The sequence below is a fragment of the Tamandua tetradactyla genome, chromosome 15 (assembly GCF_023851605.1).
Source record: "Tamandua tetradactyla isolate mTamTet1 chromosome 15, mTamTet1.pri, whole genome shotgun sequence".
Classification (NCBI taxonomy): domain Eukaryota; kingdom Metazoa; phylum Chordata; class Mammalia; order Pilosa; family Myrmecophagidae; genus Tamandua; species Tamandua tetradactyla.
The window spans coordinates 29174341-29192584 of NC_135341.1; the positions used below are offsets into that span (position 1 = coordinate 29174341).

Genomic DNA, 18244 nt, shown 5'->3' on the forward strand with positions numbered 1-18244 from the left:
GGTTTCTTTTTGAGATGATGAAAATGTTCTAAAATTAGATTATGTTGATGGGCGTGTAATTCTGTGATTATCCTAAAAACCATCAATTGTACCCAAATGGATGAGTTGAATGGTATGTAAATTATATTTCAAAAAAAAAAAAACAATAGGATAAAAAGACCCACTATTTTTAAGGGAATGAATTTGCAATGATGGTTGACTTCTCAATAGCAATAATGGTAGTTAGAAGATAGTGGAGTAATATCCTCAATATGCTGAGAGAAAATACCTCTTAAGCTAGTAAATTACTTTTAATACTCGGCAAGTATTCAAGAAAATAGAATAAAATTGAGTTATTTTTAGAGAAAAATTGAGTTTGCCACCAATAGAACCCCACTGAAGGAAATTTTGAAAGATGTATTCTAGGCCAAAGGAGATTCCTGATGGAATATTTGAGATTCAAGAATGAATAATGAATAAAGATAGTGATAAATGTGTGGGTAAGTTTCAACAAACATAGACTGTAAAAAATGAAGATGATGTCCAACAGAGTTAAAACAAAAGAGCACAGAACTAAAATATATGATAACAATAATGTGTATGCCAAGAGGATGATGACTGAACTTAAACTGTCGCAAGATCCTTATATTATTCAGAAAGAAGACAGGCCTATAAATTGACTTTAGATTTAACTAAGCGTGTCAAAATTTCTACAGTAACCTAAATACTGGAAATAAAATAAAGGAAATAAATATAAAAAATAGAAGTCTAACTTGTAAATGAGTAGAGGCAAAAAATATAGAATGAAACACAAATATCATTCAAAGCAAGGCATATAAGAAAAGAGAAGCAACAGAATGGACAGTGCAAATAGAAAGCATATGGAAAATGTGTTTGAAATGCAATCGCATTTATCTGTAATGATAATAAATGCTCCAGTTAATTTCATCAGACAGGATAATAGAGCCTGGGTATATACTGTTTGGAAGAGATGTCTCAAAGTTAAGGATAGGTTGAAAGTGGAAGAATACACAGTAGGCAAATACCATAAGAAAGCTATTGTATACTTTAAGGCAAAGGAACCATTTTTAGAAGAAATAATTGGCATAACTCTAAGGAAGGATTGATTATTTCATCACGATAGTGGATGGTTTTACACACTTTAAGTAATGAGTAGATGAAGCAGATTAAAAAAAAACCTGAACGTTGAAGATTTAAATAACCCAATTAAAAGTGTATATTATCTGATGCACACATGTGGATTTTGCACCTAATAATTTTGGGGTATATAAATTTTTTCAAGCACATAGTGTACCTAAGATATTATGATAAATGACCTCATAGTGTGTCATAAATCAAGACATATCAAATTTCAAATGACTGGTATCAAACAGACCATGTTCTCTATCCACAAAGCAAATGAAAAATTAAAAAAGCAAACTAACAGCAATGCCAGAAAACACCCACATATTTGGGAATTGCAAAAACAAACTTCTAAATCATTGATGAATCAAAGAAGAAATAATAATGGAGTTTAGAAGCCAATACTACTTATTGAAATAGAGGGATTAAGCTAAAATATTATTGACAGGGAAATTAATAGTTTGAGGGCTAATATAAGAAAAGAGAAAAGGCCTAGAATTAGAGAGATAAGTATCCAACTTAAGAAAATAGAATAAATTTGAAGAAAATAGAAGGAAGGAAATAATTTAAATATCAGAGCATAAATTAATGGTATATGACATAAAATATTATTGGGTGATCAACAAAGCTAAAATTGGCTCTTTAATAGATTGTTCAACTTGACATACCTGGACTGAGATTCAGCAATGAAAAGAAAGGATACAAAAAAAGAATGAATAAAAGGGTATAATCATAGATGCCTTTTATATAAATATATAAAAGATAAAAGAACAATTTCGTGCTAATAAATGTGAAAATTTGGGTGAAATGAAAAATTCTTGGGAATATAAAACTTATCAAAATTGACCCAAGAGAATTAGAAACACAAATAGTCCTAAACCATTAAAATGGATTTAGTCAGTAATGATCTTTGAAAAAAGAAAAATAGTGGGTCCAGATGTTTTTTTTTTTTTAACTTTTTTTTTTTACCATATAGTATAACATGTATACAAAGCAAAGAAATAAAAAAGCAAGTTTTCAAAACCCTCTTCAACAGGTAGTTACAGGACAGATCCCAGAGTTTGTCATGGGCTACCATACGATCCTCTCAGATTTTTCCTTCTAGCTGCTCCAGAATATAGGAGGCTAGAAGGCTTAAATATTTTTCTATCATCACAATAAACTTTTTTCCTCCTTTTTTTTAATGAAAAATAACATATATACAAAAAAGCAATAAATTTCAAAGCACAGCACCACAATCAGTTGTAGAACATATTTCAGAGTTTGACATGGATTACAATTTCACAATTTTAGGTTTTTACTTCTAGTTGCTTTAAGCTACTGGAGACTAAAAGAGATATCAATTTAATGATTCAGCATTCATATTCATTTGTTAAATCCTGTCTTCTCTGAATAACTTCACCATCACCTTTGATCTTTCTATCCCTCTCTTTAAGGGTGTTTGGTCTATGCCTGTTCTAGCTTTTTCATGTTGGAAGGGTCTGTCACTAATATGTGATAGGGAGATGGAACTAGCTGATGTTCTAGAGGGGCCAAGCCCTCTAGGCTCCAGGACTTATCGGGTCCAGATAGTTTTGCTGGTGATTTCTAGTGAACATTAGTTGAAAAAAAAAAAAAAAAGTCCAAGCTTACACAAACCATTTCAGAGTAGAGAAAAAGAAGGAACACTCCCCAATTCATTTGGGATGCTAAACTGATACTAAATTTTAAAAAAGGAAAGTAAAATATAGAAATATTATAAACTGGCATTACTCATAAACATAGGTGAAAAAGTCTGCCAAATATTAGCAAGCTAATCCAGAAACAAAAATATAATACATCACGACCCAGTGGGGTTTTTCATAGTAATGACAGGAGATATTACTATTTTATAAATCCATTAATATAATTCATTACAGTCACATATAGAGAATAAAAATAAAAAATTATAAAGAATCATGAGATGCAGAAAAATTGATAATATTAAAAATAATGAAAAACTCGGTAAAGTTGGAATAAAAAGGGACTTTCTTAAGCTCAAAAGAATGTCTATAAGAACCTAAAGCAAACATCACATTTAATAATGAGACATTGAAGTTATTGTCTGCAGGCCAGGAACAAGATCAAGAGACCATCATTCCCACCAGGCATCTCTCTTTCTGCATGGCCTCTGCATGCGGCTGCTGTGGGCATCCGTATAGCCTCACGGTCTCAGGGTAATTGAACTTCTCACAAAGGGACTGGATTCCCAGCCTGAGGAAGCAGGCACGTAGGACCTGAACAGCCTGGTGACACTTTTGCTACATTATGCTCATCAAAACAAGTCACAGGCTAGACTAGGTAGAAGAGGAGGTTAGATAGCTACCCAAATTGGTTGTACAGGTAGGAAGGAATTGGGAGTGGTTGTCTTTGAAGACTGTTGACCCCAACTTGTATTTGAAGGGCAGAATGTAAAGTACTGGCCATATAAGATATTGGCAAGTGTGGTATGATTGGAACACTTACACACTGCTTGTGATCGTGCAAATTAATATGACTGTTCGGAAACTCTTTTGGCATTATCTAATAAACTTAAAGATGTGCATATTATGTGGCCCAACATTTTATCAAAGTGTGGAAACATATATACAACTTAAAATTTCCCAACTCCACCACTCCCAAGCATACAGGCATTGAGATTAATCACTTTCACAGTGTTGTTCTGCCCTCACTACCATCCCTTACTAGAACTTCTCCATCGAACCAAACAGAAACCCTGTGCCCATTATGCACTGACTCTCATTTCCTGTCCCATCCAACATCTCTGGCCACCTGTACTCTGCTTCTGTCCCTATGAGTTTTGCATATTCCAGTTACTTCATTTAAGTGGAATCATACAAAATCTGTTCTTCTGAGTCTGACTTATTTAATTCAACATGATTTCTTCAAGGTTCATCTATGTTGCAAAATGTATCAGAATTTTATTCCTTTTTAAGCTGAATAATGTTTCATTTTGTATACATATACTACATTTTGTTGATAAATCTTTTGGTTGCTTCCACCTTTTGACTACTGTAAATAATGCTGCTATGAACATTTGTGTACAATATCTGTTCTGAGTCCCTACTTTCAGTTTCTTTGGCTATATCCTTTGAAGTGGTTTTGTCAGATTTTATGGTTGTTTTATTTTAACTTTTTGAGGAGTTGCAAAGCTATTTCCTACAGTGGCTGCACTATTTTACTCCCCCAACAACAATGTACTTGCTTTTCTGTATCTTTGCCAGCAATTTATTTTCCATTTTTAAAAAAACAATAGTGGGCATGGCTCAGTGGCAGAATTCTCACCTGCTGTGCTGGAGATCTGGGTTCGATTCCTGGAGCCTGCCTGTATTAGTTAGGGTTCTCTAGAGAAACAGAACCAACAGGGAACACTTGCAAATATAAAATTTATGAAAGTGTCTCATGTGACCGTAGGAACGCAGAGTCCAAAATCCACAGGGCAGGCTGCGAAGCCGATGACTCCAATGGATGGCCTGGACGAACTCCACAGGAGAGGCTCACCAGCCAAAGCAGGAATGCAACCTGTCTCCTCTGAGTCCTCCTTAAAAGGCTTCCCATGATTGGATTTAGCATCACTAATTGCAGAAGACACTCCCCTTTGGCTGATTACAAATGGAATCAGCTGTGGATGTAGCTGACGTGATCATGACCTAATCCTATGAAATGTCCTCATTGCAACAGACAGGCCAGCGCTTGCCCAATCAGATGAACAGGTACCACAACCTGGCCAAGTTGACACCTGTCCCTAACCATGACAGTCCACCCCTTGTCAACTTGGCACATATATATATATATATATATATATATATATATATATATCACCTTAGACCATACTTAATTTCCAAATGAAAACAAATAAGCACACATTTTTTTTTTTTTAACCTGACAATACTCAACTGTCCTGCATATAACTGGAAACACATTAAATCTCTCCAGAATAGCGTGCAAATCCTTGGGCAACATTCATTCTTAAACTTGATATCTTACAACTTAAATAGTATAACACAAACAAAACAGCATTACAGTCCTCGTTTCTGTAACTGATCACGTGGTCGAAGTTCATATTTATCACTACCTTCTTCCACTACCCATTCCATGTTCCCTTTACCCTCAGCAAGCACTTCAGCTGGCCGTGGTTCTTTGCCTGGTGGGGTGACCCAAACCTTCATTCCTGAAGTCTCAGAGCCATTAGTGGTCCTGCCTGGATTGTGTTGTTGCAGTTTTCCATTGATTTTAATCACAGGGCATGGTAGTACTAATAGACGCCCCAGGGGATCTCCTATATTCCAAGAAAACTCTTCTTTACCTCCATTATGTAGTTGCAGTCCTACTTCCTTCTGATAGTCAGGGTCAATTACCCCAGACAATAATGTAATCCCCTTCTTGGTGTGTTGATCCAGAGGCATAAGTAGCCCAAAGTGGCCAGGTGGCAATCTTAACTTCCAGTTCAGTGGTATCACTGTTGTTTCTCCTGGAGAAAGCACACCCCGTTTTGGAACTAAAACCTGTAGACCAGCAGAACTCAGGGTAGCAGGGACAGGAAGCAAAAATTTTCCTAGTGGATCACTAGGAGTAATAGTGAGTGGCACCACACCCATTTCCACCCCTTGGTTCCTGGACCCATGATCCTGGCTATGGGAGAAACAGCACCATACAGTGGACGCTGATTCAGAGCATACACAGCTTCCTGGAGAACATTACCCCAGCCTTTCAAGTTTTTGCCACCTAGTTGGCACCGTAATTGAGTTTTCAAAAGGCCATTCCACCGTTCTATCAATCCAGCAGCTTCTGGATGATGGGGAACATGGTAAGACCAGAGAATTCCATGAGCATGTGCCCATTCTCGCACTTCATTTGCTGTGAAGTGTGTTCCTTGATCCGAAGCAATGCTATGTGGAATACCATGACGATGGATAAGGCATTCTGTAAGCCCACAGATAGTAGGTTTGGCAGAAGCATTGCATGCAGGGAAAGCAAACCCATATCCAGAGTATGTGTCTATTCCAGTTAGAACAAATCGCTGCCCCTTCCATGAAGGGAGTGGTCCAATGTAATCAACCTGCCACCATGTAGCTGGCTGGTCACCTCGGGGAATGGTGCCATATCGGGGGCTGAGTGTGGGTCTCTGCTGCTGGCAGATTGGGCACTCAGCAGTGGCTGTAGCCAGGTCAGCCTTGGTGAGTGGAAGTCCATGTTGCTGAGCCCATGCATAACCTCCATCCCTACCACCATGACCACTTTGTTCATGAGCCCATTGGGCAATAACAGGAGTTGCTGGGGAAAGAGGCTGACTGGTATCCATAGAACGGGTCATCTTATCCACTTGATTATTAAAATCTTCCTCTGCTGAAGTCACCCTCTGGTGTGCATTCACATGGGACACAAATATCTTCAGGTTTTTAGCCCACTCAGAAAGGTCTATCCACATACTTCTTCCCCAGACCTCTTTGTCACCAATTTTCCAATTATGGTCTTTCCAAGTCCCTGACCATCCAGCCAAACCATTAGCAACAGCCCATGAGTCAGTATACAAACGCACCTCTGGCCAGTTTTCCTTCCAAGCAAAATGAACAACCAGGTGCACTGCTCGAAGTTCTGCCCACTGGGAGGATTTCCCCTCACCACTGTCCTTCAAGGACACCCCAGAAAGGGGTTGTAATGCTGCAGCTGTCCACTTTCGGGTGGTACCTGCATATCGTGCTGAACCATCTGTAAACCAGGCCCGAGTTTTCTCTTCCTCAGTCAATTCACTGTAAGGAACTCCCCAAGAGGCCATAGCTCTGGTCTGGGAAAGAGAAGGTAATGTGGCAGCAGGAGTGGAAACCATGGGCATTTGTGCCACTTCTTCATGTATCTTACTTGTGCCTTCAGGACCTGCTCTGGCTCTATCTCGTATATACCATTTCCACTTTACAATAGAGTGCTGCTGTGCACGCCCAACTTTATGGCTTGGTGGGTCAGACAACACCCAACTCATGATAGGCAACTCAGGTCTCATGGTAACTTGGTGGCCCATGGTTAAGCGTTCAGTCTCTACTAAGGCCCAGTAGCAGGCCAAAAGCTGTTTCTCAAAAGGAGAGTAGTTATCTGCAGCAGATGGTAAGGCTTTGCTCCAAAATCCTAAGGGTCTGCGTTGTGATTCTCCTATAGGGGCCTGCCAAAGGCTCCAGACAGCATCTCTATTTGCCACTGACACTTCCAGCACCATTGGATCTGCTGGATCATATGGCCCAAGTGGCAGAGCAGCTTGCACAGCAGCCTGGACCTGTCGCAGAGCCTCCTCTTGTTCAGGTCCCCACTCAAAATTAGCAGCTTTTCTGGTCACTCGATAAATGGGCCGGAGTAGCACACCCAAATGAGGAATATGTTGTCGCCAAAATCCAAAAAGACCCACTAGGCGTTGTGCCTCTTTTTTGGTTGTGGGAGGGGCCAGATGCAGCAATTTATCCTTCACCTTAGAAGGGATATCTCGACATGCCCCACACCACTGGACACCTAGAAATTTTACTGAGGTGGAAGGCCCCTGTATTTTTGTTGGATTTATCTCCCATCCTCTGACACGCAAATGCCTTACCAGTAAATCTAGAGTAGTTGCTACTTCTTGCTCACTAGGTCCAATCAACATGATATCATCAATATAATGGACCAGTGTGATGTCTTGTGGGAGGGAGAAACGATCAAGGTCTCTGCGAACAAGATTATGACATAGGGCTGGAGAGTTGATATACCCCTGAGGTAGGACAGTGAAAGTATATTGCTGACCTTGCCAGCTGAAAGCAAACTGTTTCTGGTGGTCCTTACTAATAGCTATTGAGAAAAAAGCATTTGCCAGATCAATAGCTGCATACCAGGTACCAGGGGATGTATTGATTTGCTCAAGCAATGATACTACATCTGGAACAGCAGCTGCAATTGGAGTTACCACCTGGTTGAGTTTACGATAATCCACTGTCATTCTCCAAGACCCATCTGTTTTCTGCACAGGCCAAATAGGAGAGTTGAATGGGGATGTGGTGGGAATCACCACCCCTGCATCTTTCAAGTCCTTAAGAGTGGCAGTAATCTCTGCAATCCCTCCAGGAATACGGTATTGCTTTTGATTTACTATTTTGCTTGGTAGGGGCAGTTCTAGTGGCTTCCACTTGGCCTTTCCCACCATAATAGCCCTCACTGCACGAGTTAGAGAACCAATGTGGGGATTCTGCCAGTTGCTCAGTATGTCTATGCCAATTATACATTCCGGAACTGGGGAAATAACTACAGGATGGGTCCGGGGGCCCACTGGACCCACTGTGAGACAGACCTGAGCTAAAACTCCATTGATCACCTGGCCTCCATAAGCCCCCACTCTGACTGGTGGTCCAGAGTGACGTTTTGGGTCCCCTGGAATTAATGTCACTTCTGAACCAGTGTCTAATAATCCCCGAAATATCTGATCATTTCCTTTTCCCCAATGCACAGTTACCCTGGTAAAAGGCCGTCGGTCTCCTTGGGGAAGACTTAGAGGAAGGTTAACAGTATAAATTTGTGGCAGTGTAACAGGTTTCTCCCCCATAGGGACCTGGCCTCCCCTTCATTCAAGGGGCTCAGGGTCTGTAAACTGTTTCAAGTCCGGAAATTGGTTAAGGGGCTGTGACTCTGTGTTTTTGTAATTCAGGTTAGACTTCTGTTCCCTTGACCTAGAACTCTTTTGTTTATACAGCTCCAACAAGAATTTAGTAGGCTGCCCTTCTATTGTATTTGTAGGCACCCCATGATTTACTAGCCAATGCCACAAATCTTTGCGTGTCATGTAATTTTGATGCCTCCTTTGAGTTTGCTGTCTATTATAATACCCGCGTCTACCCTGTCTTTGGTGATTAAGTGCTGCCACCTGGCTTCTGCCAACTCGGGATCCTGTCATCCCCATTGTGTTTAAGGATTCCAGTGCAGTGACAGCAGTTCCTACAGTAATATCTGACCTACAGAGAAGTGCAACCACACAGCTCTTGAGGGATGATGGTGCTAGTCTCACAAATTTATTTCTCACTGTTCTGGTAAAAGGTGCATCCTCTGGACATTCCTGGGGTGTAAGAGCAGGCTTTGCATGATAAATCCACTCTAACATCCCAATCTCTCTAAGCCTCTGGATCCCCTCATCTACATTATACCAGGGCAGTTCTGGCATTTCAACCTCAGGTAATGTTGGCCACCTTTTGATCCATGTTTCAACCAACCACCCAAACAAGCTGTTAACACCTTTTCTAACTGCTCTAGCTATAACATTGAATGCAGAATCTCTGCTTAGTGGGCCCATATCAATAAATTCAGCCTGATCCAGCCTTATATTCCTCCCACCATTATCCCACACTCTTAAAATCCATTGCCACACATATTCCCCTGATTTCTGTCTATATAAATTGGAAAATTCACACAGTTCTTTTGGAGTATAATGTACCTCCTCATGTGTGATACTTTGTACCTCACCTTTAGGGGCCTGTTGGGACTTTAGTCTAGTTATAGGTCTAGAAGAAATGAGGGGTGGTGGGGGTGGGTCATGAAAAGAATTAGAAATATCTTCCAAGCCATTTGCTTCAGGGCTTTCATTTGCAGTTTCATCTGGTGAAACAGGATTAATAACTCTAGGGCTAATCCCTTCAGGAGGAGGTTGGGTGGCCAATTCCTCAAGGCAGGCTGGAGGTGGGGCGGCTATGTCCTCAGGGCAAACTATTACAGGGTTATCTAAAGAAGGCTCAGCATGGTCTAGGGTTTCAACCTCACCCCCAACATCATTATCAATCCATATGTCACCATCCCATTTTTCAGGGTCCCACTCCTTTCCAATCAATGCCCTCACTTTAACGGCAGACACCATGCAAGACTGAGATTTCAGTTTACGTTGTAAAGTTGCTACTCTAACAATAAGATTCTGAGTCTGATTTTCAGAGATCTCAAGTCTACGGCTACAGGAAATAAAATTTTCCTTCAGGATACTCATAGAAACCTCTACATCTTTCAGACGGCACTTAAGCTTCTTGTTTGAAGCCTTAAGCCCATCCCTTTCACCCTTTAATGTAGACAGTGTATCTAACAACAACCAACCAACATCTCTATAACTCTTATTCCTACAAAACTCTGTAAAGGTGTCAAAAACATTATCCCCCAGAGTCTGGCTTCGTACAAGCGAAGCATTAGGAGACTCGAATGATGATATTTTGACTATCTCCTTTGCCAACTCAGTCCATGGATTGGGAGTGTCATTCTGATTACGGGAATCAGAGTCCTTAGTGTCTCTGAGCCCAGTCAGAGTAGAAAACCATTCATAAAAACTCATTTTTAAGATTCTGTTCCTTAAGAACCACTCCTGGTACCAAGATGTATTAGTTAGGGTTCTCTAGAGAAACAGAACCAACAGGGAACACTTGCAAATATAAAATTTATGAAAGTGTCTCACGTGACCGTAGGAACGCAGAGTCCAAAATCCACAGGGCAGGCTGCGAAGCCAATGACTCCAATGGATGGCCTGGACGAACTCCACAGGAGAGGCTCACCAGCCAAAGCAGGAATGCAACCTGTCTCCTCTGAGTCCTCCTTAAAAGGCTTCCCATGATTGGATTTAGCATCACTAATTGCAGAAGACACTCCCCTTTGGCTGATTACAAATGGAATCAGCTGTGGATGTAGCTGACATGATCATGACCTAATCCTATGAAATGTCCTCATTGCAACAGACAGGCCAGCGCTTGCCCAATCAGATGAACAGGTACCACAACCTGGCCAAGTTGACACCTGTCCCTAACCATGACACTGCCCATGTATAAAAAAAAAAAAGGTTAAAAAATATAGCTCTTTTATTGGGTGTGAAGTGGTATCTCAGTGGTGTGGTTTTGATTTGCATTTCCCTAATGGCTTATGGTATTGAGTATCTTTTCATGTGCTTATTGATCATTTGTATATCTTCTTTGGAAACATGCCTGTTCAAGAACTTTGCCCATTTTTAAATTGGATTTCTTGTCCTTTTGCTTTTGAGTTATAGGAGCCCTTTATATATTGTGCATTTTACACCCTTATCAGAGATATGATTACCAAATATTTTCTCCTACTCTGTTGTTGGTTGTCTTCTCATTTGTCTTTTCACTTTTTTAATAATGTCCTTTGATGCACAAAAGGTTGTTTTTTTGTATGTGTGTGCTATTGGTGGGTGACATTTCATTATTTTTCCATTTGATACACAAAAGTTTTTAATTTTGTTTATCTGTTTTTTCTCCTGTTTCCCATACTTTCAGTGTAAAGTGTCAGGATTGATTTGCCTAATACAAGGTCCTGAAGATATTTCCCTATGCTTTCTTCAGAGTTTTATCTCTTATATTTAGGTTGTTGATCCATTTTGAGTAAATTTTCCATATAGGAATCCACTTTCACACTTTTGTGTGTGGATATTCAGTTTTCTCGGCATCATTTGTAGAAGAAACTGTTCTTTCCCCTTTAAGAGGGCTTGACACCTTTGTCAAAAATCAGTCATAGATGTGTTGAATCATTTCAGCATTCTCATTTCTACTCTACTGGTCTATATTTCTATCCTTGTGCCAGTACCATGCTGTTTTGATTATCATAGCTTTATAATATTTTTTGAAATTGGGAGGTGTGAGTCCTCCAAATTTCTTCTTCTTTTTCGAGATAGTTATGTCTATTTGGGGTTCCTTGCCCTTGCATATGAATTTGATGATTGGCTTTTCCATTTCTGTAAAGAAGGCTGTTAGAATTTTGATTGGGATTAACTAAGTTTATAGATCACTTTGGGTAATATTGACATCTTAGTGATATTGTCTTCCAATCCATGAGCACAGAATATCTTTCCATTCATTTATGTCTCCTTTAATTTCTTTCACTATTGTATTGATTTGTAGTTTTCCATATGCAAGTTCTTTATATCCTTGGTTAAATTTATTTCCGGAAATTTTATACTTTTAGTGCTGTATGTAAACAGTACTGATTTTTGTATATGATCTTGTACTCTGCCACATTGTTTAATTCATTTATTAGCTCTGGTAGCGTTTTCTCTCTATGGGATAATGTTGTCTGCAAATAGGCATAGTTTCACATCTTCCTTTCTAATTTGGACACCTTTTATTTCTTTTTCTTGACTAATTGTTCTGGCTAGCAATTACAGTATATTCATGAATACTAATGGAAATAGCACATATTTTTGTCTTGTTCCTGATCTTAGTTTCCCCTAAGCTTTCAGTTTTTCACCATTGAGTGTGATGTTAACTGTGGGTTTTTGCATATATGTATTGAGGAAGTTACCTTCAATTCCTACTTCTCTGAGAGTTTTTAATCAAGAAAGTTTACTGGATTTTATCAGAAGCCTTTTCTCATTAATTGAGATGATCATGTGTCGTTTTTTTTTCCCCCTCATTCTACTAATGTGGTGTATTATATTGATTGGTTTTCTTATGATGAATCACCCTTGTATTCTTTGGAAAAATCCCATTTCATCATTGTGTATAATTCTTTAATGTGCAGTTGGTCAGTTTGCTAGTATTTTATTGAGGATTTTTCCATCTACATTCATAAGAGATATTCATCTGTAATTTTCTTTTCTTGTGTTATCTTTATCTGGCTTTGGCATCAGGGTAATGCTGCCTTCATAGAATGAATTTGGAAATATTTCCTCTTCTCCAAATTAGTTTAAAGAGTTTGAGAACGATTTGTGTTAATTCTCCATTGAAGCCATCTAGTCCAGGAATTTTCTATATGGGAGGGTTTTGATTACTGATTCAGTCTCTTTACTTGTTATTGTTCTGTTGAGATATTTTATTTCTTCTTGAGTCAGTTTTGGTAATTTGTGTCTTTATAGGAATTTGTCCATTCATCTAGGTTATCTGATTTACTGGTGTAAAGTTGTTCATAAAATCCTCTTAATTTCCTTAAGATCGATAGTAATGTCCTCCTTTCCATATCTGATTTTTGTTATTTGTGTCTTTTCTCTTCTTTTCTTTGTCAGTCTATCAAAAACTTTGTTAATTTTATTGATTTTTATGAAGAACCAACTTTTGGCTTTTTGTTTTGTTGAGTCTCACTGTTTTATTTTCCGTTATATCTTTCCTTTATCATAGTTTTAATCTTTATTATTTCCTTCCTTCTGTTCAGTTGGATTTAGTTTGCTTTTCTTTTTCTAATTCCCTCAGGCATAAGGTTAAGTTACTGATCTGAGATCTTCTTTCCTTTATTTTTCATAATTTTTATTATTATTTTTTTTGGTATGCTGTATGGTAGGGTCACATTTCATTCTTTTTCCATGTGAGTATCCCATTACTGCAGCACCATTTGTTGACTTTATTTTTTTTTTTTGCTTGTTAGTTTGTTTTTATTGGTTTCTTTGTTTGGAAAGTGCATGGGCTGAGAACTTCCTTCTTTTTTAATGTAAACAATTTTAGAAATATGAATTTCCCTTTGAGCACTGCCTTTGCTGCATCCCGTAAATTATAGTATGTTGTGTTTTTATATTCATTTACCTAAGATAGTTCTTAATTTCTCCTGTGATTTCTTTGACCCATTGGTTGTTTAAGAGTATATTGTTTGATTTCTACATATTTGTGAAGTTTCCCTTTCTCCTTCTGTCTTTGTTTTGTAACTTCATTCACATGTGGTTGGATAATATGCTTTGTATGATTTCAGTTTCTTAAATGTGTTAAGACTTGTTTGTTTTGTGACCTAAAATATGGTCTATTGTAGTAAATGATCCATACGTCCTTCTAAAGACTGTGTATTGTGTAGAATGTGTATTCTGCATTCTTGGATGTAGTATTCTATATGCGTCAATTTGTGTTTGGGAATTTAACTGCTAGATAGTCATTCAAGAAAATTATTGCATATGTATACCAGGCAACATGTAAAAAAATATTTAGAACAGGGCAGTGTGACTGTGGCTCAGTGACAGAGTTCTCACCTGCCATGCTAGAGACCTGGGTTCAATTCCCAGTGCCTGCCCATGGGTGGGGGGTGGGGGAAGCCAACCTATTTGTGCTCGCTTCAGCAGCACATATACTAAAATTGGAATGATACAGAGAAGAGTAGCATGGCCCCTGCTCAAGGATGACATGCAAATTCGTGAAGCGTTCCATATTTTGAAAAAAAAGAAGAAAAGGAAAAAACGTTCAGAACAGGACCATTTAACATAGAAAATACTTGGAAACACACCCTATGTTTCTCAATAGCAGAATGCTGAAATAAGTTGTGGTGTATAGTTACAAAGGAGTACTCTATTGCAGTGAAAATTAATGAATTGTTTGTATATAACATGATTTTATTTTTAGGAAATGAAGTTGAGTAGAAAAACCTAAAATACTAGCAATGAAATAACAAACACAAAATTCAGGTGGTCATTATTTTCAAGAGGGAAAAGGAAATGGGATGGGATGTGTGTAATTCTAATGTGCTTTTTTGAGGCATTGAATGGTGGGTGTTTTTTATGTCCTTTTTTTCTTATAGCTTAAGTATATTTTATGCTCTTTTGTGTTTCCTCATTATATAACATGAGCAAAACAAAATCCCAGATTTCCTTCTTTTTTTTTTTTTGAAGATTTTCTATAGTCCAATGATTCAATTGATTAACCACTTTTACAGAGACTGTCCAGCTATGCCCTGGGGCTGACCACCCTTGTTAGCTCTCTCTTGAGCCTTGTGAGGACAATGTTGAATAGATTTCACGGGTTCAAGAATGAGCGCCTTTGACCAGGGAGACTTCATTAAACTGTGGTCCTTATCTTCAGTGGGGTGGAAGGCAGTCTGCTAAGCATACCTTTCCTGTTTTCTATACCCTCAGCCACCTTTAAAGCATCTCCCCAGACCCCTAGGCTGTGCGATTCCCAAGACCATCTTCTCAAGCAAACTCATGGTTCTTCCTGTGGGATGAATGATCACTGACGATTGAAATGAAGAGAAATCAATAGTTCTCAAATGTAAAGGGTCAGAGCAGCAGTTTCTAATTTGTTGTAATTTTGTTGTTTCACAGATTGATCAGCTGAAGCAAGAACTTTCAAAGAAGGAATCAGAACTTCTTGCCTTACAAACAAAGCTTGAAACCCTTAGCAATCAAAATTCAGATTGCAAGCAACACATTGAAGTGCTTAAAGAGTCGCTTACTGCCAAAGAACAGAGGGCTGCCATCCTTCAGACTGAGGTAAGGCACTGTCTCACGATTCCAGTCAGCAGAGACTTTGAGCTGATAGATAATGTCCTACCTGAACAGCTTTTCTTAGAAGATCCCTTATCTCTTCCTTTGGGGCCAGATGTATTTTGGAATTGAGATTTTGGGGGATTTTGGAAAGGTAAGCTCCATTGCATGTATCTATTATAGGCTATATAACACTCCCAGTGGGGTTGCTGTGATACCCTGTAAGCAAATACACGAATAATTCTGCAGAAAAACATAGGATTCTCACACTAAAGAAGAATAAATCAAGACTGTAAGTAGCCTCCTGTTAGTTCATATAAGTTTGTGCCACCAAAGGGGTTTGTTGCTTCACACTTAAAAAGTCATTTTTCATTTTTCAGAGCTTTTTGGATTTTGGAACCGCAAATGCTGAATTGGAAATGGAATGGTTTGATTTTATCAAAAGTCATAAAATATCTAGACTATCACCTATCTTAAAGTTTCTGTATGTCTATAGATCCCTCTCTCCGCATTTCTTAACTTCCTAAAGAATGTCCTCAATTTTCAGGATTCTTTCACCCATTGAAGGAAGCTGGTATGGTGTGTGTTTGTTAAAGGAAAAGTTGGTTTCCTATTTATTATTCATACTTAGAAGAAGGAAAACAAGTGTATGTTACTATCATATTTCCTTGCTTCTCCTCATTGGATTACCTCTTTGGTTCTGCTAAGAAGTGTAAAACACAGTCCAGTTATTGTGTAAATAAACTGTTAGAAAATAAATTATTTGTGGGAAATAGCAAAGAATATGCTGAATATCCCTGATTTTTTGTTGTGTGGATTACTTTTGGAGAAGGCAGTCTAATGGAGAGGCATGTTCTCTTTCAGGCTCTTTTGGACATGTGTTTGCATGTATCTTGCATATACTTTTTGGATCAGTGGAGAAGTTTGGAACTGCCTCAGGAATTATTGTGGCCTTGTAGGTCTGTGGTAAAGGTACAGGGAAAAGAAAACAGGTTCAGGATTTGAAAAGTCTCGTCATGGACCTGACTTGGTCCTGTGCGCTTGACCCTTGGCTAATAGGCAGTTATTTGATTGTTTAAAATCAAAATGATCACTTTGGCCTCAGTGATGCCATTATTTCACATGAAAGAAATACCAACTTCAGTTGCATATAGCTTACCATTTTGAACATGGATATTTTCTTTTCAAGGCAAAAACTTTAGTCATAAATTGGAAGGTGGCTGGTATTCCTTTGAGGAGGCATATGGGAATAGTGTCTAGAGCTGTACTGGGTAATACAGTAGCCATTAATCACATGTGGCTATTTAAATCTAAATTAAGTGAAATTCAATGAAATTTAAAATTGAGTTCCTTAACCATTATAGCCACATTTCAAATATTCAATATAACATGTGGGTGGTCTAGTGGCTACTGTATTGGACAGGTCAGCTGTAGAACGTTTCTGTCATCCAGCACTGGTCTAGAATAGGGGCCAGCAAGCTATGGATTATGGGCCAAATCCAGCCCTCCACCTATTTTGGTAAATAAAGTGTTATTGTCCATTCATTTGCATATCGTCTACTGCTGCTTTCTTGCTACAGCAGGGACCATCTGACCCACAAAGCTGAAAACATTTACTATCTGGCCCTCCACAGAACAAGTTTGCCAATCCCTGGCATTACGATTCTGTGGAAAGAGTCAGTGGAAATTGGAATGCCTGTCCTGTCCTCTTACCCTGAAAAGAACCAATTAGTTTGCTGACCCCAATTCTTGAGCACAAGTTTTTCTTTACTGTTGTTATTCACAAGTCAATGGACCATTCCCACAGTTTGTCTGAAGTTGTCAGTCTTGCCAGGGTTATTGATAAACTCAGTGTACTTGTGTTGCAGTGTGTTGGGTAAAAGGGAATTTGAGAAGAAAGACAGTCTGCTGAGGTTTTACTCACACAGGAGTTCAGACCTCTTGCCGCTTCCTCATGGGAAGGAAGGAATGAGGAAAGTCAGCTTGGAAGGACTTTTGCCCTCACTACCTTACACTGATGAGTGCTGGGTTCCTGGCCTCTTTCCCTTTTCTTATTTTTCTCCCTTGTATTTTACCTCTTTTGAATTAATGCACTTCAAATTAGACCTATACATATTTCATGAAAAAGACGGTGGTGACATTATGTGGATAGCTTCCGTCCCACGTTCAATAATTAAAATGACCCAATAAATAGACATTGCTTTGAAGTAGGGAAAATTATTCTCCATGTGCGGAGAAAATGAGATGATTTTATAGTCTTCTGCTTTGAAGTTCGGAGTGTGAGATTAATGATTTTATCAGCTGGAAACGCCCAAGGAATTTTCTTTTGCCTTTTTTCTTCTTTTAAGATCTCTTTGTAAACGGAAACGGAGAAAGTTACCTAATGATGTCTGTCTCTTAGAGGAAGCAATTTAGGTTAAAATTAGCTCTAATTGTTGGGTCACAGGCAAAGGATTTTTGGCAGCAGGGTAGAATACATTAAAGTGATTTCCCCACTCCTTGGAGAAGCAGAAGGAAATAAGAGTCTCCCTACTTAATGTGCAATGGGTTAGCATGCAAAGATTTCTGTAGAGGGGATGTGTTGGTTCATTATACCTTGCAACAAAAGACCTGAGTTTAAATTTATATGAAGGGTGCAGTACTCATCCTCTAAGGAGGTTACATATGATAGCTACTTGCAATTTGATTCCCAAGTCATTAATGAGAGCTCCTGTTGAAACAGAAGAGGTCTCCTTCTAATGTGGGAAGAGTCCTGCTGGTTTCTGTGCAATGTCTATGCCATCAGCTGGCGTTGGCTACTCTTTTAGCGCATGAGAGATACCACAGGCAAAATAGTCCATTTCTGCAAGGAAGGCTTTTGCTGCCAGGGACTTTGCCCTTGGGAGGTGGAAGGGCAAAGGGTGGGGCGAGGGGTGGGAAGCAAACTGGGTTTGTGGCTGTGTGGCT

The 18244-nt window shown here is 38.9% G+C and overlaps 1 protein-coding gene and 1 non-coding gene across 2 annotated transcripts in view; both read left to right on the top strand.

The window, feature by feature from the left end:
* Positions 1 to 18244, top strand: part of ERC2 (ELKS/RAB6-interacting/CAST family member 2) — an 865607-nt gene that overhangs the window by 395837 nt on the left and 451526 nt on the right. The window contains exon 6 of the mRNA XM_077128970.1: positions 15137 to 15304. Coding sequence (XP_076985085.1) covers positions 15137 to 15304 — 168 coding nt within the window. The remainder of the gene's footprint in view (positions 1 to 15136; positions 15305 to 18244) is intronic.
* LOC143658209 (U6 spliceosomal RNA) lies at positions 14146 to 14252 on the top strand. The gene has a single exon (XR_013163210.1). It is a non-coding gene; the product is annotated as a U6 spliceosomal RNA (small nuclear RNA).